This window comes from Ambystoma mexicanum, chromosome 14 (genome assembly GCF_040938575.1).
Source record: "Ambystoma mexicanum isolate Mex_15411 chromosome 14, UKY_AmexF1_1, whole genome shotgun sequence".
In the NCBI taxonomy this organism is placed as follows: domain Eukaryota; kingdom Metazoa; phylum Chordata; class Amphibia; order Caudata; family Ambystomatidae; genus Ambystoma; species Ambystoma mexicanum.
In genome coordinates this window covers 550,037,684-550,060,975 of record NC_090940.1, presented here as the reverse complement: position 1 = coordinate 550,060,975, position 23,292 = coordinate 550,037,684, and the positions used below count along the sequence as shown (strand labels likewise).

The window sequence follows — 23,292 nt, the reverse complement described above, 5'->3', positions numbered from 1 at the left end:
TGGCAACGGTACAGAGATTTTGTTGCTGGCCTTCTTGCCAAAATCAACACCTCCATCACGCCATCCGGGAGGTCCCAATCCTTGTATGTCAACCTTTCAGAAACTACGCGTGAAGGTTGAGAGAATTGACCTCTGGATGGAGAACCTGACCCCCTCTTTGCAAGAGAAGGTCCTCTCTTTGTGGAAGACGTATCCGAGGAGAGATGGACATGTCCAGAAGTTCTGGGTACCATGTCCTCCTGGCCCAATACGGGCAATTAGGATCATGTGGCTCCTGAACCGTCTGAACCACCTGACTACTTGAGGAATGATGGGGACCGGCGGAAACGTGCATTGCAGTGGAAATTCCCAATCCACCACAAACGCATCTCCTAGAGCTCCTCTCGGAGGAAATTCCCTTGAGCGGTACCTTTCGCACTTCCGGTTGATCCCGGTCGCAAAAAGATCTACTTGAAGGGTTCCCCAAAGGGCGAAGATCTCTTGAAGGACTTCCTGAGCTAGTTCCCACTTGTGGGAGACTGTGCTCTACCTGCACAGAGTGTCCGCCGCTGTGTTCTCCTCTGCAGCCAAGTGAACTGTCGATAGGGAGAATCCTTCTCGAATTGCCCAGTATCAGGGCTGCATTGCCTCTCTGCACAGTGGTAGTGACCCTAAAGCCCCTCTTTTGTTGAGGTAATGCATGGCCACAGTATTGTCTGTCATTATCAGGACATTCTTACTACTGACAGAGGGCAGGAAGGCCTTTAGCGCTAGTCTGATTGCCCTCAGCTCCAAAGATTGATATTTAGTTTGGACTCCAATGGAGGCCAATGACCGCTGGTTGTCAGATCGTTGGTGTGGGCTCCCCAACCTGTGAGAGAGGCGTCCGTGACTACAGCATCTCCTGCCATGGTTGCCAAACCGCTTCCGCTTTCAGGATATTTTCCTCACAGGCCCACCATAGAAGATCCTGCGTAATTTTGATCGGGACCTGCAATAGATCCGACATCCGTCCCGAAAACTGGGACCATTGTTTTCAGAGAGCCCACTGTAGGGATCTCATTCGTAGACGGGCCTCTGGCACCAGATAAATGCAGGATGCCATGAGGCCAAGCAACTTTAGGAAATCGAAGGCCCGTAGATAGTGGGCATTCTGAAACTTTGTTACCATCTGGAGAATGTTTTGAGCCCTCACCTTGAGTGGCGAGCACTTTCCCAAGGAGGTGTCTAAAACAGCCCAGATATACTTGAGCTTTTGAGAAGGTGTCATGTGTGACTTCTTGAAATTGAGGGAGAAGCCCAGTCTGTGTAGGGTGTGGCAGGAAATGCTGAGGTGATACAAGGCATGTTCGGTAGAATGCGCCCTGATCAGCCAATCGTCCAGGTAGGGGTAGACGTGAATCCTCCCTAGCCTGAGATGCGCTGCCACCACCACCATTAGTTTGGTGAAGACCCTTGGGGCGGAGGTCAACCTGAAAGGGAAGACTCAAAACTGATAGTGCAAGCTGCCAACGGCGAACCTCAGGTATTTCCTGTGCCAGAGATAGATTGGCACATGAAAATAAGCATCCTGAAGGTCCACTGAAACCAACCAATCCTGTAATTGGAGGGCCTGAAGGATCTGAGAGAGTGTGACCATCTTGAATTTGTCTTTCCTGAGGAATTTGTTATCTCAAGTTCAAGATGGGTCTCAGTCCTCCGTCCTGCTTGGGAATCAAAACATATGGGGAATACCAATCCTTGTTCCTCTCCGCGACAGGCACTGGTTCTATAGCACCTTTCTCTAGCAGGTTTAATATTTCCTGCACAAGGAGCATATCTGGAATCCTCAAAGAGTGTTTCCCGATGGATTGGTGTGAGGCTGCATTATGAATGGTAGGCAGTAACTGTGGGATATTGTCTCCAGAGCACATGCATCTGAAGTAATGGCTTGCCATTCTTCGAGATGCTCAGACAGTCTGCCACCCACCAGTGACATGTGACGCAAGCTCTCAAAGTGGTTTTGAAGCGGCTGCTGCAGACGCTGATGGCAAGGTAGTTGAAGCTGCAGATGGCTTGGCACCTCTACCTCATCCAACACGAGTGAACTTCTGTTGGTCTCTTTGACTGGCCATTCCTCTCGCCATTCCAAATGAGGAGTAGTAGCGAAAAGATTGCCCCCTACATGGCTGTCCCGCCAGACGAAAAGGTTGAGATTGCCTAACAGCAGCCCCTAAAGATTTGGCAGCCGCCTTCGAGGTCTGCAACCTCTCAAGGCTCTCTTCAGCCTTGCTGCCAAAAAGGTGAGACCCGTCAAACAGTATGTTGAGAAGACAAGCCTGCACATCCGGTACAAAACCTGACTTCCGCAACCAGGCAAATCTGCAGATCACAGTGCTCGTGGCCATGGACCTGCTGATGTTATCCTATCCGCAGTGTCCAATACAGACTGAAGGGACTCGCACATGGCTTCCTTGCCATCCTTAATAGCCAGGAAGCCATTCCTTTCATCCCCTTCTGGAATATGCTCTGCTTCTATGGATATGCACTCTCAGAGTATACGAAAATTTTACTAAGGCACCTGTGGAGTTGGACGACTTCAGGGCCATACTCCCAGCTGAAAATACCTTCTGTGCCCATCCATCCACTCGCTTGTTGTCCCTATCAGGAGGGATGGTAGGGTACGCTGCCTTGTTCAAGGTAGCCGTGGCTGCTTTGACCACCAGACTCTCCGCAGTCGGGTGTTTGGACAGGTAGCCGGGGTCACTACTGGAAGGGTGGTATTTCATTTCTTTGTAAGGGACTTGTTCACCGCCGGATTGGTCTCAGGGGTCTCCCAATTTCTGGCCACCATTTTTTGTAGAGCCACATGGAAGGTTCAAATAGGATCTGTAGGGGGACCTTGGTCTAGGATATCAGTCAGAGCATCCTAATCCAACTGTTCCAGGGGTCTAGCCCAGCCTGGGTACTCTCGATGCAAATCACCCCGTCCGCTCGGGCTCAAGGGCGCGCGAGTTTCGGGCCGAGACCGCTCCTTGGTGGCTTCCCCAGAAGGCGCAAATGAAGCCTTACCTTTCTTCTCAAAAATTGGTAGCATGTCTACACGGAATGCTCTCAACTCTGCAGGTGTTGACTTTTTGGAGCGGCATCTTGCCCTCTTGGGGGTGTCACCTGACGAGGACGAAGAGGAAGGCGAACGATGGTGCCTCCTCCTCAATCACTTCGTCGAGGACGAAGAATGGCGGGAGCCACTTCGGGACCTTGAGCGTTTATCCTTCTTACGTCGAAGAACGATCAGGTTGGGGGGTCTTATGGGGCTTGCATATCTTGCCTACCTGAAGCTTCCCCTTTCGTTCCCGCAAGACCTTCCCTGTCATAGCTTGAACAGGAATCGTTGTTGTGGCCTTCGCCCAGGCACCACAGACTTAGACGATGAAGATCCATGATGGACATCTTGCAGCAGCACTCCTTGGATTTTTTTAATCCAGAACTAGGGTAGTTGGAGTTGAAGATGAAGACATATTTTTTAAGGTAACTGCGCAGTTGAGGTAACTACGCAATCGAATTGAACGAGGTGCGCTGAGTTTCGAAGCAAACACGTTTGTGAAAAAACGGAACTGAGGCCAACGGACGCCGTGCACGCTACTTATAACATCCGATGATGTCACCCTCGACGGAGGCCTTTGACTCGATGCCATCGACACAGGGCACCCTCTGCCGAAAAAGTTTCTGAAACAGCCGAAGCTGGACATTAGATGTCAAAGATGAGGAATACGTTGGAGGACACAATCCATTCGAAATGGGCTTTTGGTTTCCCTGGGAATTTGGAATTGATGGAGACGATATTTAACAGGATTCTGAATCTAGGGGTAGCAGACCCAATTCTAGCACTGATTTTCTGAATAAAGAGGCAGAAATATATTTGTGCCTATGAATTTGTAGTACATATACTTTACCCTGCACCTGCTTAAGGTGCAGGGAAAGCCAGGGCTTTTTTTCAAATTAGTGAAAACATTCTGTTTGTGAATGTACGACCTCTGTGATGAATCTGTTGATGTCATCACTCCTTTCCTGGAGGGAGCCTCTCCTCATGTGGCCAGGGGATGGCAGCCACTACCTGATTCTGACCCTGAGGGTGCTATGCGAGGGAGCATCACATGAGTGGAGGCGACCCTAAGGGGGATGGACAGGCATCATCATATGATACCTGGGATCCCCCTTTCCTAGTAGGTATATTACACGAGTTCCCATGCCACAATGCCATATTGTGATAACTACAATATCCAGAAAAAGCTTCTGACAGAACTTGTAAACGTTCTTCACCTAGTAAAACAGCATGTACTGAGACAAGGAAGAGGACTGTCATTAGAGAAAGTGAGAACCATAATGCGCAGTTTAGTGCTGTGAAGAATATAATTGGTCCAAGACATTTCCCATCCTGGAGGTAGGACTTTAATTCAACAGCTTCGGAAAAATGGGGAGAGCTTCCTTTTCCAAGAGTTGACTTGGAAACCGATGGAAAATGCAGGTTGCAGTGCAGAGTAGACAGTATCCCAAACCAGGAGTGAACCCTGAAGGCAGGTGAGTGGAGACGGTGAGAAAGGTTGCCAACCCAAGCACTCCTGACTGGTCTGGCAGACCAGGAAGCAGAGGGGACTGAAGATGCGGCTGTAGAGCACTGCCGGCGAGAGGAGAAGTGCAGAAGCGAACTCCAGGTTGGCTGTGTAGTGAAGCAGGTTGACAGCAAAATCACCAGACGAAGAAGAAGGAAGTCACAGCGGAAACTGGAGGCCAGGATGCTCCATGCTGCTGACTGGTGAAAGCCACCCGAGTCCAGCAGATACTGTGGTGGGCAACCAAACACGTACGAGTGGAGTGAAAGAACATATATGCTGTTGGTGAACCCAGAGGGAAGAATGGGAAGCCGAAACTGTGACAAAGAGACCCTGAAAGAGTGAATTGGTTATAGAGAGTGTGGAAGAGAGTAATCCTCATTGCAATCATTGTCCTCTTCATAGTCACAGTAGTTTGCTATGAAGTACCTTGTGGAAGACCCATTCCCTCTTTCACTGACTGAGAAAGAGATTGAAACCTGAAGACCTGGCAGGAGAGTATACCAGGTGATTTGCAAGTCTGGGACCTGCACCTAAGTTGTGCTGTCTTGGAAAGAGAATCCCAAGGAAGAGCCATGCCCTTAGGATGAGAACTGTGTTGAATGTGATAAAAAAGCTGGGGAAGGGAGTCATTTCTCCTGGAATGGATTGCGATACCGAGAGGAGGGAGTTATCCTCTTGTGCTATAAACAACTTGATTATTCTTTTGAACTTTTGTTTTTGCTGAAAAGAAAAATGGGGAAGGGATTCATTCCATGGAACGGTGAACATTATCTATTTGGAACTTTTGTTGGAGTTATACCTTTTGTTGAACTTGAACATATGTGCTCTTTCAAAGCAAGAGACAATACACTTAACACAAGGGTGCTAGGATAGGATTTCGGACACAGGACATTTTGCTTTGGACATCTTGACATCTGACAGACCCTTAGATTTGGTTGAGGTAGGGGAAATATCTAAAAGTGTATGCCAATCACCACGAGTCCTCTGTGTCTGAGTCTCATTCCTGGTTCCTCACACCTCCCAAATGCATGGACACACGCCTTGTCCATATTTGCACAGGTATCCAGTTACATTTTTGCATGTAATATTTTCGAAAGTTAATCTTTCGAAAATATTATTTCAAAAAAACATTATCTCGAAAACATTTTCTTCAAAAATATAATAATAATTTGAAATACAATGTATGAGAATATTAAATAATTTATTGAACAGTAAAGTTAAAAATATATTGAACCGCTAGATGGTGCAATGATAACATGTTGTAATGTATAATAATATTTTTGAAAACGTAGTTCATTGCGTAACCTTGCGTATGCGTTATGTGTGTGTCAGCGCCATTTTGGAAGTCCGTTCGTTACCATCGGGTGTCTTATTTATTTATTTATTCGCTGCTGCTCTTCCTATTTCTCTGGATTTTTCTTTTTATCAGATTTTTTTTTGTTTTCCCCGCTGTTTTGGGATTGCATTTTTGAATTACTGGAATGGATTATGGATTTTCTCCTTGGATTGTTTTTTTTCATATTTTTTTCGCTTGGTTTGTTTTTTTATGGACTCCGGATTACACTTTTTTACCATGGAATGGATTATGGATATTATCCCTGGAATGGATTTGAATTCATTTTTTGCGTTTAATTTCAACTTTTTTTCTGGCTGGAATGGACTATGGATTCTCTTCGCGGAATAGTTTCTAATGCATTTTTCTGCATTTTGGACACTTCCTGGATTAATTTGATTGACTTTGGAAACTGACTTTGGCATCGTTTCTTATGGATTTTACGGTTACTTTGGATGTTTCATGGATTAACGTGGATTTTCGAAATGGTGAGTACATTAACAATTTAGATTGTACGCTATTGCTTCTAAAAAGTCATATGCATCTTGTGTTTCAAAATGGTTTACTATATTTTGAATTTGTTGTTCATAGTCTCTATATTTTTTCTTTTTTAATTGTGCATTTTCCAATGAAATTGTTTGAGATAACCTAAATTCTTGTGCTGATTGTTCTGTAACTAAGTCTCGTAAGAAATGCCATAGTGTCGGGTTGTTGATATTAAATGTTCTGTTTATTCTGTTGTGCCACCCTTCCAGCATATTGTTTGTTTTAGCTCTACCTTCAATTACTGTATCGTAACAGTTCCACCACAATATTTGATATTTTGGTCTCCTTCTCGTACCATTCCCAGTTAATTGCCCCAACCATGTGCTTTCCATGTAATCTAGCAAATCTGTTGTATGCTCTTCTTTTTTTGTAGTATTCTGTGTCTATTAAATGTTCATAAAATGTAATCACTTTTTCTTATTTCACAAATGCTAAAGCAAACAATGTTTTTATATTTTTATATTGTGCTGGAAATCACTATCCTCTATGTATTTTGTGTGTAGGCCTAGTTAGTAGTTTTCTCCATATGGCTTGTGTAAAGTGGAAAAAACAACTTTGTATCCATGTGTCTTTGTATACTCCTTTGAATGCTCTCATCTGGGCTAGTTCGTAGTCCATTACTATTGTAGTAGGCATTTTTTCAGGAATGGCTTCTTTAATTTTTTCAAATATTAATCTGTATATTTCCTCTGCCTTCTTTGGCATTAAAACGAAAAATAGTGGAATTAGACTTTGGTTAATTGATCCATGTACACTGTAAAACTTTTGAAATGGTTGTGGGCAAGCTTTAAATGTGGCGTTGCTTTGCCAAATATAATAATTTCCAAGTTGTCTTAAATTACTGTTCGTTGTGAAAATTATTATTTTTTCCTCTTTTGTTTGTATTGTTTTGTAGTGGAAATCTTCACCTTTGTCTGTTTTTCTAAACATTCCTGGTATGCATATTTCCTTGTATCCTCTTGGTGCTATTGGTAGATTTTCTTTTTGATGTTTTTTACGGTTAAAGGAACGTTGTATATGTTTTTGAGCTGGCATTTGTGCTGCTACATGTAATGGTATTTTGGTACATGTGCGAGCTATTACAGACCCGCTGGCCTCACTCGGGTTTTCCATAGCCTTTTGTTTAGTTCATTCATTGTTCTTTTTACCAGTATTGTCGTTCTGTCCGGTAAATGGTTATGTTCACCTTTTCTTTTTATCATTGTATTTTCAGTAATCACTCTCCCTGCACACTTAGATTTGTGGTATTCTGTGCACTTCCATTAAATTTTGTCTTTTCTTACTAATTCTCTGTTATATATGTAGCCCTCATGTATTAATTGTTCTCCTCCTCTCTGTGACTTCACATATTCGATTTCGTTGCTCATTTTGTATCTACAATAACGAATCCAATGTTTTTTTTTGCTATGTACTACTTACAGATTACTTTTATTATACATTTCCAATCATTTCTATATTTTTATTAAATATTACCTGTATATATGTCACGTAGGTACAGTGTACTTTTGTTCGTTTTCTCTGACCTCCGTTCCTGTCATGTAATGACAGTTTGATCGCAACCGTCATCTGTTTGTCAATGTTCATTTAAGGTGGTTTACTTTTGGCTTTTACTCACTCGTTTAACCCTTAGCATCCTTATTTTATGTGCTTTCCGTCACTCACAATTCGTATTATTTGTGTGATTGTTGCAGAGGGTCCAAGGGTTACGTGTGTAGTAGGGGGGTGGGGGGGTGATATTTTGGCATTGGGTTATGGAATCTTTTTTCGAATTTTATTTTCTGAATAAATGACCATTGCAATTATAAGTATGTAATGTCGACATATTTACATTCGACATGATTGTTTCGAAATAATTGATTGTCGGTGAAATGTTTTCGGTAATATCTCTATAAACCATTTACACACTAGTGTAATTCTTCACTAATACACACTGACTTTGGTAAATTGGGTACAGCACTTACACAGCACCGTTATTCATTTGTAAGTCAAGACATTTTGTCAATCAGGCCCATGGAGACAACATATCTTAGCAGCAGAGATCCATCACGAGAGCAGCGAGGGAAAGAAATTATTAATGTTTGCTTGCCTTTCTGTTATGTTATGTTACTTGGCATTTATATAGTGCTCTATATGTCATTGGTATGACCTTAAAGCGCTGGTAGGTTGAACGCCCTCAGGAACCGTAGTTCTGGTCAGTAGAGAGAGAGATAGTGTCGTAGGGTGCATGGGTGCACAGGATATGAGTGCAGCTGATGTAATTGCTGGGTCGAGCTGCATTCTAGCATTAAGTGTGGTGCTGGAGATATCAGTTGCATTTGTGCAGTCTGGTGGGGGGACACCTAAACTGGGCTCTGGCTGCGTTAGGCCTGAAGGATGCATATGTGAGCAGCTAGGTGGAATGTGCTCGGCTAGCTGCGCTTTATTAGGGTGATGAGGTGTTCATGGGGTCATATTCGTAATTGAACAGCTAGGCCGAATTAATCAGGGGTATAGCTGTGTTCTAGTTGAATGATGGTGTAAAGTAGAATGTAAGCGTAATGATGTGATATGATGGTTATCGTTAAAGCGCCGAGACCAGGCACGTGGACAGGATGGCAGGGAACAGAGCGACATACGGACACATAACACTGGGTCTGGGATTACAGGGATAGGGGGGATATGGATATATAGCAACAACATGGGGAACAGGAGGGAAGGGTACACAGTGATTTACATTAACATTCGTATTTCTATCGAGAAGCAATTCACGCTAATGTTCACAGCCCCAAGAGTGGGACATGCAACATTTGCACTTCCATGCGGAAGTGACTCAGGCCAACGTTCACGGTCTTATCAGGATCTGGTGCAGCCAATGTTCACAGTTTATCTACCCCATCCACACGATCCACCCGTCCACTCCATTGACTCCATCCACTACATTGCAAACAAACAGCGATTTTCATTTTCTAAGACAAAACAGCTTACTTTAAACTGTCCATCTTAAGGGACTTTCTGCCACTTCGTGCCAATCAGGGGGCAGGGGACTTCCAGAATATTCTGTTTGTGCAGTCGTCCATTCAGTGCTACTTTGCAGAGGGAGCTTGTAGGTTTTCTAGGTGCATATGCAGGGCACCACCAACCCAGTAGAGGGAGCCCTGAAACCACAATTGGAAAATCTCCTGAACATGGCAACATGCCCAGAGCAGTGCTGCAGGGAGCAGCGAGGCAGACTACGAAAACCCAGTTGCAGGAGAAAGGGTCACGAGCGCCTTCTGCTGCCAGAATACAATAAATTGCGATGTAAAACCAACATGCTTTATTTGTATGACTAAAAAGAGTAAATATTGCCAAATGTGGCATGAACAATTAATATTGCATAGTTGGTGTTGAACTGCATACAGAGGTACAGTGTCTGATCTGGTTGTGTGTTGGCCAGATATTTGATTAAGGTCTCAATATCTGCGTTGCGTGTTGTGTGTTCTGGGATGGTTTAGGGTATTTAGGTGTCCAATGTTGTGAACTGCTGCTAGGTAGTCTGATGTGTTTTCTTTTTTTGTTGTTGACTTTTTCAACCTTTCTACTCAAGAGAGATTCCATTTTCTGTTCATCTTTTAGTTTTGGGCAGTTGTGATATTTTTCTGAAGTACTCACAAGTAACTCTTTCTTTGTGTTTGGTGCAACAAGGCAGAAAGTGTATATTGTCTGATCGGTTTCATGTTGCGCTGGTTACAGACCCTGTCTTCCTCAGGTTTCCAGGGTTGTCTGTGTCTGTCGGTTACAATCACCCGTATCTAGTCATTATTTGTCTGTATTTGACATGTTTAACTGCTAGTAACCATTGAGCAAGGTTGTATCCTCTTTTCAGTAGTAGATAACATTTCATTTTGCGGTGTACCTGCGTTTGCCAGTGGACTAATAGTGTTCTCTAGATTGAGTTTGCAGTAGTCTGTTTTCTGGCTTTGCCGTTTTTAATTTTTTGGGTGTTTGCTTTCTTATTTGCTTTAAAGTGGTAGTATCTAACACCGCTCTCTTTGAGATGATTCCTGAATTATATGTTCTAACATGTTACAATTTTCTAAAATGGGGCTTCTTAGTGCTGTATGGAAAGTCAGCAGAGGCTCCTTAGGGGGGCCTCTATCCAGGATGTCTGTGAGGTCATCCTGAGTTATGTTCTTTGCAGGAGGCCACCAACCCAAGTATTCAATCACCCTGTTGAAAATGGTTCTATATGCCGCATTTGTGTGAGCACTGACATCAGGTGTGCCGAATTCCACCTGGGTGGATGTATCAAGAACGCTGGTTTCCTTCAGGCATGTAGCTAGGTCCTCTAGACGGATCTGCGTCATTTTTCCATTGCGGAAAAGTCCACGACAGAAAAGTTTGCATTAGAAATGTGCAAACCACAAAAGGTTTGTACATTTCTCATGCAAACACACATTTAAAACCCCTACAAACCCACACACCCCCCACCTACAACACACCCCCACCCACAATATATCCACACCCTACTTACCTTTCCTTCATGCTGTGTCCCTGCAGCGCCAGTCCCCTTTCACTTCTGTGATCGGGAACCAGCACCGCAGGGTCCTTTTCTTTTTTTTCTTTGCTTTTTTTCGGAAGCTGCAGGGGTTTCCCACACAGCCTCCGTTTTTTTTCTTTTTCTCGGGTGTGCTGCGGGGGTGTCCCCCATATACTGTAAAGCATAGTGAGCTGGGGTTGCGGGGGATAATCCCCCAGCACCAAGTCTAACCCCACCGAAACACCTAAACTCACACCACGAAAAGTTCGGACTTTTGATAGTCTGAACTTTTCGTGGTGTTTGTTTTAGGTATTTTGGTGAGGTCGGACTTTTAAATGCGGTCAATTCGTCCTATACCCTCTAGACGAGATTGATCAGAGATCAATTCATCTGTACCATAGGTATTCCAAAATGTTCATACCCAAAGTGTATAACATCACCTTCTTCTTCATCATGCTCAAAAATGGATCCAAAGGACTTTAAGCAATCCTTCTTTGACTGACATTTAAAACTCGAACTTGGACCCAGGGACTTCGTCCTCGACTCCTTTGACAATGAAGTCTCAGAAGCCTTTGGCTTTGATGTTGTCCTCAGGCTCTGACTTTTGGGCACGCGGGTCGAAGCCTTTGACGATTCCCTGATGTCTTGGAAGACGCAGTGGGATTACTAGCCTTCTTCGGCTCTTTGGTGTTACCTGGAGGGGCTGCCTTCGAGAACGCGTTCATCATTTATTGACGGAACATTTCCCATTCGGCCGGCGAGGCGGTCTTATTGGGAAAACATACCTGACACTTGTCAGGTGAGGCGCTGGAAGATGAGGAACGATGACGTTTTTCCAACTTGATTATGAAGACGGAGAGAGATGGAAATCTTTCCTGGATCTTGACCACTTCGTATGTTGTAGCGTTTCTTCAGCCTTTCTGGAGACTTGGTTCTGGTAGAGCTCCTGCCTTTGGAAGATCTTTTCTTCCAAGGAGTGGAAGACAGACTTTAAAACCGAGCACCCTATTGCAAGTTTCAACCTTTTCTCTTTTAAGGCCTTGCTGGTCATCGATTGGCAGGAGCCACACTCAATGACTTATCTGGATGACATTTTTGAAAGCTGGTAATGAGTGGGGACATTAAACCATTGGGCTGTTGACCACTCCCCTTTTCTCAGATCCCAGAAGGATGAATAGCTATTAAGCATTGCTTTGCCCATTAGATGCATCTATCACCAAACTTTGTAGACTAGTTTCACAAAGTGATGCCTGTTTTTGGAGTTGTGGCCATCTAAAAGCAGAGACCAGCAATTAAGACACTTGCTTCATCAAAGGGCATATATTAATATCGCACCAGCAGAATTGTAACCTCTGCCTCTGTAGGTTTGCTGCTACTACTAGCTTAATTGTTGTTTAAATGTAAATGCTCTGCTCTCCCAGGTGAGAAATTTGACAGGCTTTTGCCGACAGCACCCCTTTCCTGCCAGAGCCTGGGCTCTTACACTCCAGAAAGTGGGAGGGCTTAAGCCCTCCCAAACCCAGGGCTAGTGCCGCCCCTGAGCAATGTCTTATGTTTAAACTTACTTTGTGCAATTCTAACACAAAAGGTTTCAAGCGCCTTCTTATATGACCTGTTGAATTGGCACACAGCCAAATAAACGTTCGGAATCATGAACACTCACCCCTAATTACTCATTTATGTAAACCATCAACAACCTTACCCTTGACCCATTATATGACTTTGCCTTCATTTTCAGCAAATCTAGACACACTTTACTTATCAAATACGGAACTACAGAGTTATCTTTTTCAAATAACATGCATTTCCAAGGGATATGAGGGGGGTCAACATTTGTCACAGTACGTTAGGGAAGACACAGCCTCCTTCTCTCAAACTGCCTCTTTTGGGATTGTATTCTGCTCTGATAGTCTTTGGTGTAATTAACACAGTATAATGCCTCTTACATAACATCTCCACTAGGAAAATTTGAATTGAGCTGTGAGGTTTTGGAGATTGCTCATAGCATAGTGCATGTTTGATACTTTGCCAGACCTCATGTACTCGCAAGGCCTGCCAAAGTTTGGATAGTAAGTAAAATGACTTTCTCAGGACACAAGCAGGGATGCTTTTGCGAACTTCCAGAACAGTATGAAACTTATTTTGGATGTCTTCTAGGATATCAGTAAACAAAGACATCTGAACGTTACTACCATATAACACTATCGGAAAGACCAATGCCTAGAGGATTTTAAGGCAGGCAGGCAAAACGTTAACCCTGAATTTATAATATCTTTTGAGCCCACTCAATTGGGCGCTCTTCCAGCTGACATTGCAGAGTGGGCTTATATGAACATAGGGCGATTCACGCTAAACGGCATTGTCAATTTTTGATAAGTATAGGAATAAACACTTCATTATTTCCCCGCCTTTAATAGACCAAGTGTCTTTTGATTGTTGTCAGGCAAACAGAACAATCTTGGTCCTATCAAAGATTATAACTAGAGGTCTGTTCACATGATAATCGTGACTAGCTATCAGCCTCATCTGCAAAATACAAAGAGTCAGTCACTAAATGACCTGCCCCCAACTAATAAAGTAACTTCAATGTCTAAAAGAAGGCAAGAATAACAATGGAGACAGTGGGCTGCCCTTTCAGCATCTTTTGTTTATAAAGTACCACATAGATGGGTTTTGCACCCCACATCGTACCAGTATAACGACTCATTGTAAATCTCCAATTGTCCACTACCTGTACCAAATCTATTCAAGTGGGCCCACAAAAATGTCTATCAAAGGAGTGAATAGGTGAGGACCATCTCAGTCACCCTCCAATCTCGTTGAGTACATTGGATGCTTATGGAAAGCCCACCAGGTAAAGCAGTTTTCCCTTATTAAATACTAGCAAGGCAGGTCATCATTTCCCCCTTAACCCAGACCTCAATTATCGGTGGCCCATGCAGAACACACGGGGTCAGGAATAGACACATCACATAACAAATGTTTAAAGTTGTCATTGAGATGGGTAAATAGGTACGTCTCTTAGTCTGCCTTTTGCACTAGTATCATTACCAACAAATAACTAGAATGCCACCATAGCCTTTTGTAGAATACTTAGAATGAAATTGTTCCATTCAATCGATGTTTGCAATGGTTCTGATACAACTCATATATGGCCAACTCAGTGTGGCCATTTTCCTGCATCTTTGGGGCACCTTTATGAGGGGCAAGTACAGCATAGCCCATTTCTATTCACTTCAACCCCTTCCCCAGAAAAAAAGAAATACAAAAAATAAATATACATATATCCATATTTACCCTAACACCGCCCTCTATGAGTTGGGCAGGCACTGTTTACAAAGTACAGTTAGTGGACTAGAAGACACAGATGTGGATAGGATGCATAGAGGAAACAGTAAAGAGCACAAACAAAACATCCATATTCAAATATAGATGTTGCAATGTAATCTACAGACATTACAGTTCACAGAGAGGGGGAGTGTGCACAAAAGGGTGAGTATGCACAAATTAAGCATTAAAGGCTGTACAAGAGAGCTCTATTGTTTGATAAGTGACCATCACTCATGTTGCTGGACCAGAGTCAAGGCCAGGGCAAGTACCATGTACGAAAGTCACCTACCATACAATAGTAACATAAGTGCTCAAATACTATTAGAGCTTGTGCAGCGAGCGAAAAGGGAAGTGTCTCCTGGAGGGCTTCCAGTGACAGCTTGCCCATTGTCTCATTCACTAATGTGCACATCACCAAGGGAAACCTGGAATGCAGCCTTTTACAGGTGGTTACAGCCTGCACTCCAAGGTTACAGATAGCTGGAAATACTGAGAAGAACAAAGTAGAAGCAATGAATACAAGCATCTTTTGAAGCACAAGAGTCTATACCAGAGGGCTCTTTAGTGCGTTAGGCCTCCACCATCAAGTTAGTGGACCAGAACCAAAGGTGGGGGTCTTTAACGAGGGCAAAGTTTACCTACCATACAATAGAGCCTGACGATAAGTACTCTAAATCTAATAGAGCTTGTGCAGAGAACAAAAGGACAGCCTCACCCAGGAATTCCTGTAAAACAGCTTGTCCATGTCTTCCTAAAGGTAGGAATGACACCTTTACAGGCAGTTAGATATTCCATTTCAAGTTTGCTGATTGGCTAGAGAGCAAGCTGGAAGCTGTGAGAAAAACAAAGTACAGAATGCAGGCTTTTACACTGGGTTGAGCTTGGATTACACACTTTATGATTATCTCAGGAGAAGAAAGCATGCTTTAATTAAGCAATAACAACCCGTTCCACAGCCAAGAAAGGGAGGTAACGGCACTGGGCCCCGAGATCCACGGTGCAGTTACCACCCGTTCCAGCCTGTACAACGGGTGGCTATTGCTATTAGCACCCCGGGTTGCCAATCCAATAACCTGGGGTGCTGACAGCCATGTTTGTTGTAAGAATGAATAATGGAACACCTCTTCCATTTACATGGGCCAGAAGGAGGACGGAAGGGGGTGCTCTTACCATTGACAAAATCAGCTAAATTGGGCTGGAGGTGGGAGGGATGGGAAATTTAAAGGGAAGGAAGTGTGAGGGGAAGATGGCAGGGCGGGTTAGCAGTCGTCTGGTTGCTCGGAACGCGGACTTGGAACAGTAGATTCAGCCCGCGATTTGAGCAACCTGATTGGGTGCTCCCCCCGCCCTGGGTGCAAATGATAGTTGGAGGCCTCCTTCTACCATTTCTAATTGTCGAAAGAGAAGAAAAGCTCCAATAAAGAATCAAAACATATGCGTGAAAATTCATTGTTAAATTGGCCCAATACATAATATTCTTAACTTAAATGCACAATTAAAATCCAACAGATGCAATCCGAAAATATGCCCCTTTCAATCAGTTCCAATTATCAGAAGTATTTTACAACTGTGCAATCAATAAATTGACTATGTATCAAAATAAACTATGTTGATAGTGTACTCACCAGAATTCTTATCAGGCAATCGGTTTATCCTCCAAACGATGGAACCATAAGCATGCTCATATTTGGCAGTGCCCAGTGTCACCCTCATGGCTGGTTCTGATCCTGAAACGCTTGTTGAGCCAAAACTGGCTTGCCTGTTCACTTTTGCTTTCAAAGACTTTTCACCCAACATGCTATCCCTGCGGAAGTTTTTTACCCATTCATTAGGCACAGGGTACCGGATCATGACATTTTCACAGGGGACCTGAGTGAGGGGGTCACGGTTGGAAGAGAATCCAGTGGACATCACCAGCCAACTTTGCAGCTCCACCTCAGCCCCCTTCACACATGCCGCAGTCCTAATGGTGAACGGCAAAGTCTTCTCTGCAAAGACTGTCCTGAATCGCATCAGTTCAAATTTACATGCATCCAGGGGATTAAACACAACCATCCTGGCACCATGGAACACTTCTTCATCCACTGCTCCATGGAACTGGCAGTCATACAGTTTAATCCACTTAGTAGTTGTTGTTGGCATGATGTCATGTCTGGAGACAATTTCATTGCCTTTAATGAGGATATCGTTCAAACCCAACCTACAATCTGCAAGACCAGAGAGGAAGCTCAGCACAAAGATGTGAGTCACAACAGAGTGCTGGATAATTTTGTTCTCCCGCTTAGACAAAATGCCATGGAACTCATCTTTGACGTCAACAGTAATCTCTTCCTCAATATAATTTAAGCCAACTGTACTGAGATCCATTGTGGCCGGTAAGTTCATGAGTGCGTCACGGACCACTTTTATAAAACTGATAAAATCTTCATAGTCTGTAGTGCCCAACTTGATCACTTGCTCCCTTTCTGCTGCATGTGAAATCAAAGGCTTTGGCTGGTACTTCCTCTTCTCCTTATAGGCAATTCGGTCGATCCGAACCGTGTGTATCCTGCCATTGTCATCGTAGTTCTGGAGCTTGGGCTCTGAAACCTCATGGCAGATCTCCAGTTTAAACTCCCTGAAAGGTTTTTCCAGTCCCTTCTCATAGAAAAGTTGGACAAATCCAGTTTCTGACAGCTTAACGCATATGGGCCCCCAATGTCTGGAGGACATGATGTTCTTCTTCTCGGGTATCCTCAACATCATAGTCCAACCATCCTTAGGCTGAGGCTTAGCAAAAGTTAAAGGCGGACCAATGGGTTCCTCAGGTTTTATAGGGTCATCAGGTAAGGTTGGACTGCCCGGACAATCTGGATCACCAATCTGAAGCTGCTTCAGTTGCTCAAGAGCTTCTGACTGAGAACGCTTTTTGTTGTAGTCTTCAAAGTTGATTGTGTCAAGTTCTTGGCAGATGACATAGAAGGAGTCTGTATGGTCCCGGACTGGAGCACTGGTGATCGAGGAGTGTCGGGAGCGTTTCTCCTGTTCTTCAAAGAAGGAACTAAAAGGGTTTATAGGAGATGGCTGCACATCCCTCAAGGATTCATCAAGAAATGGATTGGTGGCCTTTATAGGGGAAAGAGGTTTCCTTAAGGATGCAAAATCAAGCTTTTGAACACTTGTAAAGTCCACAAACATGCTCTTGGGCCGTTCACGCTTCTTGAATGACCCAACCACATTGCGGTTTGTGTCTGGCATGGACGGATATTGGGGACTCTCAGACTTCCCAATGTGATCATTTTGAAAAATCGGAGAGGGGGCTTCATCCTCCTCAAAGGTGACCCAGCTGGAGAATGCGGCCGAACGTGGGGAAGTTGGGTGTCCATTGATGGGGGTGCCTTTGATCTGCCAGTTGACAGCATCCATATCTATCTCTTCATCTTCCTGAAAAGATGAGGAATTGTCTGAAAAGGAAAAACATGAGAAGGTAAGAATCCATATGAGGGTGAGGAAACAGCCACTTTTATCAGTTGCATTTTAATGTATGATCTCAATGTAATTATTCCACTGTTATCTTTTTTCTATTTACTGATTTTACATGATTCCTAATGGGAGAAGAGGGTGGTCAAGGGTCCAGATGTGTTTCACTGAGCACAAGGTGAATAATTGGGACTTCTCTGCTCTACTTAGGCAAAAGATTGATCAGTGGGTCAATTGTGGTTTGGAATTTTGATGGTTGATTATTAATAAAGTTGGAATCATATTGACATTAATTCTGAGCCTGCAGGTCCGGAAACAACAGTGCCGGTAAGATTACCGGCAATGTTGTTTCCGGGCGGCATGATACAGGTCTGCCTGCGAGAGCCGCCATTCCCGGCAGGTCTGACCATGCCGGGCACAGAAGCCACAGTAGGCAGACCGTGACGGCAGCACCGGCACTGTTAACAATGGTGCCGGTGCTTCTGTGGTGCCCACTCTCATAGAGTCCTAATGGACTACAAAAGGATTGCAAAGAAAGAGCCTTGGGTTACTTCACAAGTGATGTTCCTGGGAAGGGACAAAAAAAGGCCCACCCTTTCTTGCTGTACACAGCCTCCCCAAAAAGAATGAGGCCATGGATTGGTCCATGACCTGGCTAATCCATGACATCCTCTCCAACAGTAGACTAGCGTTAACTATGTTGAATATGAGAGGCAGGTCCAAAAGTACCAGTAAGGATGTTTTGAACTTGTCTACTAGTATCAGTACTCCATACCATTTGTCTATCAAGGCAGACTCTGTTCCATGATGAGGGCAGAACCCTGAATTCAGGTGATGGAGAGAGGTGTTTCTATAATCAAATATTCGTCAAGCATTTTCGCCATTACGGTAGGCTGGAAATAGGCTTAAAGTTCCCCAATATGCTAGCAACCATGCCTTTTTGAAGTAAAGCATAACCATATCTCGATTTAAACAAGATGGAACAGAGCACTCAATGATGGATTTGTGCAGTAAAGACTGGATGATGGGGCTTGATAAATCTAGGGTCAGCTTTGAGAAGCCAGGCAGGGATCGAGTTGAGAGGAGAGTTTGTGGATTTTAACGTATGCTGTATTTCTTCTCTGCTCAGCATATCCTCTCATACCACACAGTCATCACCAAACTCACACAGCCAACACCACACTCACACAGCCTCCTAGCACATAATAAAAGGTGCCTTCATTTTAGTCATCGTTACATTCTATGAAATGCACGCTCTGTTGCCATAGACTTTGCAGCTGCCACCCACTAGACCGTGTAACACAGGAACACTGTCTGCGCTTCATTATGAGTCTTTCACACTTAGAAATTAGGAAGCCTATTTATAACACCAAAGTCGTATGGGATTCATATTGATTTCCGAAACCGGTCAGAAGGGGCTCCTTATCCAGTAAAAATCTAATTCTCCAGATTAGCAGCCTCCATTAATTCACAAGCAATATGCTGTCATCCAATAGCAGGGCCCCTGGATCTTTATGAAAAAGGCATGAAAGAGATTTTGGCACTATTATGACCACACTCACCACACAATGATCCTCCAGGTGGTGCTACAGTGTATTTCCAAATCCACAGATTATTTTTCCATCCATTATAAGGCTCACATCTCCCGTAAGCCATATCCCCAGATACTTCATCTTTGGCACCATTTGAAACCAAGACCAGTCAGAACTATACTATTGCTGAATTGCGAGCATGGCAAAGCTTCCAATTTTGATCAATTGATTTTACAGATTGAAACTCTACCATACTTCTCAATAAGAGCCATCAATGCCAAGGTAGACTCTGTCAAGTCCTGCAATACCAATAGTAAATCATCAATAGGTGTAAGTTGTTTTTAACAATTTAAAAAACCATCTCAGGTATTGCCCTATACAATTCTGCGGGCAACCCATCAGAACCTGGGCACTTCCCCATATTCAAAGCATGCACAACGTTCTTGATCTCATCCAGTGTCACCTCTCCCTCTAACAAACATTTTTCGTTCTCCGTCAGATATATCAAACATTGATTTCTGAAAAATACATCAGTCGACTCTGCATCATCCAATGGTGTTTCCTGGTAAAGCCTCTGATGGCAGTGTCTGAACTCATTGTTAATCTCTCCAGGGTCATATGTAAGATGACCCCCATTCCTCTCAATCAAACAAATAGCCTTACTACAAGCAGCTACTCTCAGCCGATGTGCCAGTAAACGACTACATTTCTCTCCAACTTCATAGTAACTGCACCTTGTTTTAAATAGTGCACGTTCTGCAACTCATCCAGGTGTTTATTTAAATCGTACTTTATTTTAATACGTTTTCTTCTCTTCCTCTAATCTGGGTTTCTCATTATATCCTTCTCCAACTCTTTCACTCATGCGTGCAGTGCAATCTGTTAATAATTTTTTCTTTTCGTTTGACTCCTCAGTGTCATTAGAACCACCCACAATACATACTTGAAACTTTCCCATACAGCTGTAATAAAAATGAAAGTTCAGTGCAGTGAAAAGGTGCATACGTATCAATTGCGAGACTAGCGCTGTAAGGGGATGGGGGTCCTTTTAATCATTACACAATTCAAACCCAAAATAAAAGTAATTTACATATAATAGAAATGTAGGAGCACCAGTAAGTATACCCAAACCTAGAGTTAGCTAAAACACGGTAAATAGACCTTGTAGCATGCCTTTGCAGCAAACGTTTATCAGCTTCTTATTAATCTGCAACGAAGCTGCAGTGACTAGTAACACATCGCAGGTCCCACAATCCCAGGCTAGTATGGTAAGAAGCAAAACAACAGTTGCTATTTTTTTCGAGGTCACAGATTATATAACTAATGGGTCCCACTGACAGGCATGGAGAGTATAACCATTTAATAAGTCAAAATATTTAGCAAAACATGATTTTTAGATGCATTTAAGAGAACCACAGGAGTTTCAAATTGCCCCTTAGTACATTTTGCCTGGGAAGAAGATCAAAGAGTTCTTAATATGCAATATTTGTATAGCAGTATGTACGTGGTTCAAGGCCCTGGCAGTGTCATGGAAGGGAGCGCTTCTCACGAGAACTTAGATGAGATGGCTGAGGCAGATGAATAAAGTTCCGCTGGTCATCTCAAATGTTTTAATTGTCATTCTGATGTGGGAAGTGTGGGTTGGATTGTGATATCACATATTTTTCTTATGGGCGGAGTGGGAAGGAACATATGTTCTGTAATTGTGGATCCAGTTACAGAACCTATGTATATTTTTCTATAAGGGTCTGATGTGCGAGCACCAATCAGCTTGGTATGGGGAGTTCTTTTCATGTTGCAAAGTTAATAATGTTAATCAGCTCGATTATTATAAAGTCTTAGATTTTGGGGCGTTTCTTTGACAGCGCCTTTTCATGCAGTTCCGTTATCCGATCTGTTTGAATATAGCTATAACAAGTGAGGACAATGGAATGAGGTATACTCACCAAGGACCAAACCACAGAAACAGCCGGGAGTCACGCCTTGTTGTGTGCCTCCGAATGGTCAGGGCCCCCTCAACGTGAGGGAGACCTTCCCAGAAATACACCCTACTGCCCTACCAGTGTCATGGGTCAGATGGGTAAATTACTTGAAACGGGTGTGACCCTATAACCCAGGTTCTTACACCAAGCTGTTAGGGGAATAAGGGAGAATGTGTGTTAGGATTGTACAAAATGAGGCGCTACAGCAATATGCAGGGAGTTCAATAGTACTAACCTGAAGGGACGAGGCGGATCACCCAGGATCTTACATCAAGCAGAGTGGATGACATGCTATCCCAGTATAACGTGAATGGGATTCCCAAATAGAGTCTTCAACTAAGTAAGAAAGAACACAAGCACCCAGAAGTCCGTAGCCGCCCCAGAGAAACAAGGTTTCACTACTGGTGGTCAGTATGGATATGTAAGCAGGTTTTCCCTTATGGTGTAGGTGGTGTAGTCCGGGAAGGTCCTGTCTGAGCGTGGTTGGAGGGCAAACAAAGGAAAATGGGAAAGGTTAGTAAGGGGCTACCCTGGGCAGAACGAGGGACGCACTAGGGTCGGGTTGCAGCACGGTATCAGCAGAGCGTCCCAAGTTCTTGTGCTGTTCTCACCGAGTCACAACGGGAGGGATTGGGAGATTGTGACAAGGTGGACAAAGGGTAATGGGAAAGCAGGGAGTAAAGAGCTGTGAAGGAGGTCTCTGCCAGTAAGGAGAACAGAGCGGGGGAGTCCAGTATCCAGTCCTATACACAGACGAGCAATAACAAAGCCAAGTCAGAAGATGGGGTACTCCAGGGAAACGTTACTGAGTCAAGAGCAGTGCGGGCAGTACTGGTACAAAACGGTGGCTATAGGCAGTCCAATTGGCAGGCAAGGTTCGGTAACGATAAATACGTGGCAGTTCAGGGCATAAGCAAAGGCAAAGTCCGTAGGCAGAAGGAGGGTCAGCAACGAAGGTTTCAACAAGCAAGAACAGTATTCAGAATTAACAGGACTCTGATGCTTCGGGATTCCAGAAGTAATCAGAAGCGCTGTCTCATACGTTGCAGCTTTATTTATGGGCCAATGTAAAGCTGAGTACATGCCGGGACGCGGAAGCAGGTGTCACGTGACCAGTTCCTTTGGAAATGCGTGCAGTAGGCGGCCAGAGTCTGTAAGCATCCCAGCATTTCCACGGCAACCTCCAGGATGCCTTCCATGCCCCGAATAGAGGACGCGTGTTACAGAGCGAATTGGGCAGGGTTTGAGCATGGCGGTAAAGTGGTGTGCACCGAGCCGTAGAAGGGGCGATCGGAGCCCGAGCTATGACAGTCCCAGCTGAGTATGGGCCCTGAATAAACCTGCGTTACTTCTTGCCTGCGTACACTCCTTTTTTGACTACTTTTGTAATTTGTATTCGCAGTATGATTGGTTACTTATAATGAGTTAATACAGGCACACTATGCACACAGCACGATGAGAGGGATAACCACACAAGGAGGTGTTTTTGTATGGAGTGGACGTGTTGTTGGGATGGTTACCAGGAATTGGGGGAAGGGTGTTTCGGCAGGCCAATCAGTTTTTGTTCAGGCCACGGTGTCCCTCCACTGTCCAGGCACACACACACAGCTCTAGCAAGAGGAAGTAGTGGTACGGAAGGATATGATCATACTGGTTGCCACTGATGAAGACAACATGGAATGTTGTTCAATATTATGTATTGAGCCCACACTGAAATTAAAAAGGCATAAGTGACACAGAATTGTTTGCAACAAAAGACAATGAGGAAGGAGAGGTAGTGTTTGAACTGAGCATACCTTGTCCAGTACACATAAAAGAAAGGGCAGTTTCCCAGATGACTAAGGTAACATAAAAGAATGCAAAATATTAGCAGGAAGATTTGGAAAAAGTGCCAAAAAGCTTATGGACAACAGGACCCCATGATGTAGGTATACTAAAAGGGGCCGGGCAGTACACATCAAATTAAAAGAAGGAGCACTATTGCCACGAGTAAAGCAGTACCCCCTTTCTCGAGAAGCAGATGAAGGCATGTATGACC

The 23,292-nt window shown here is 43.9% G+C and overlaps 1 protein-coding gene across 4 annotated transcripts in view; it reads right to left on the bottom strand.

The window, feature by feature from the left end:
- STON2 (stonin 2) overlaps positions 1-23,292 on the bottom strand; it is a 991,146-nt gene that overhangs the window by 141,352 nt on the left and 826,502 nt on the right. For all 4 annotated transcript variants that reach the window (XM_069637853.1, XM_069637852.1, XM_069637854.1 and 1 more), the window contains one exon: positions 15,907-17,724. In XM_069637853.1, coding sequence (XP_069493954.1) covers positions 15,907-17,724 — 1,818 coding nt within the window. The remainder of the gene's footprint in view (positions 1-15,906; positions 17,725-23,292) is intronic.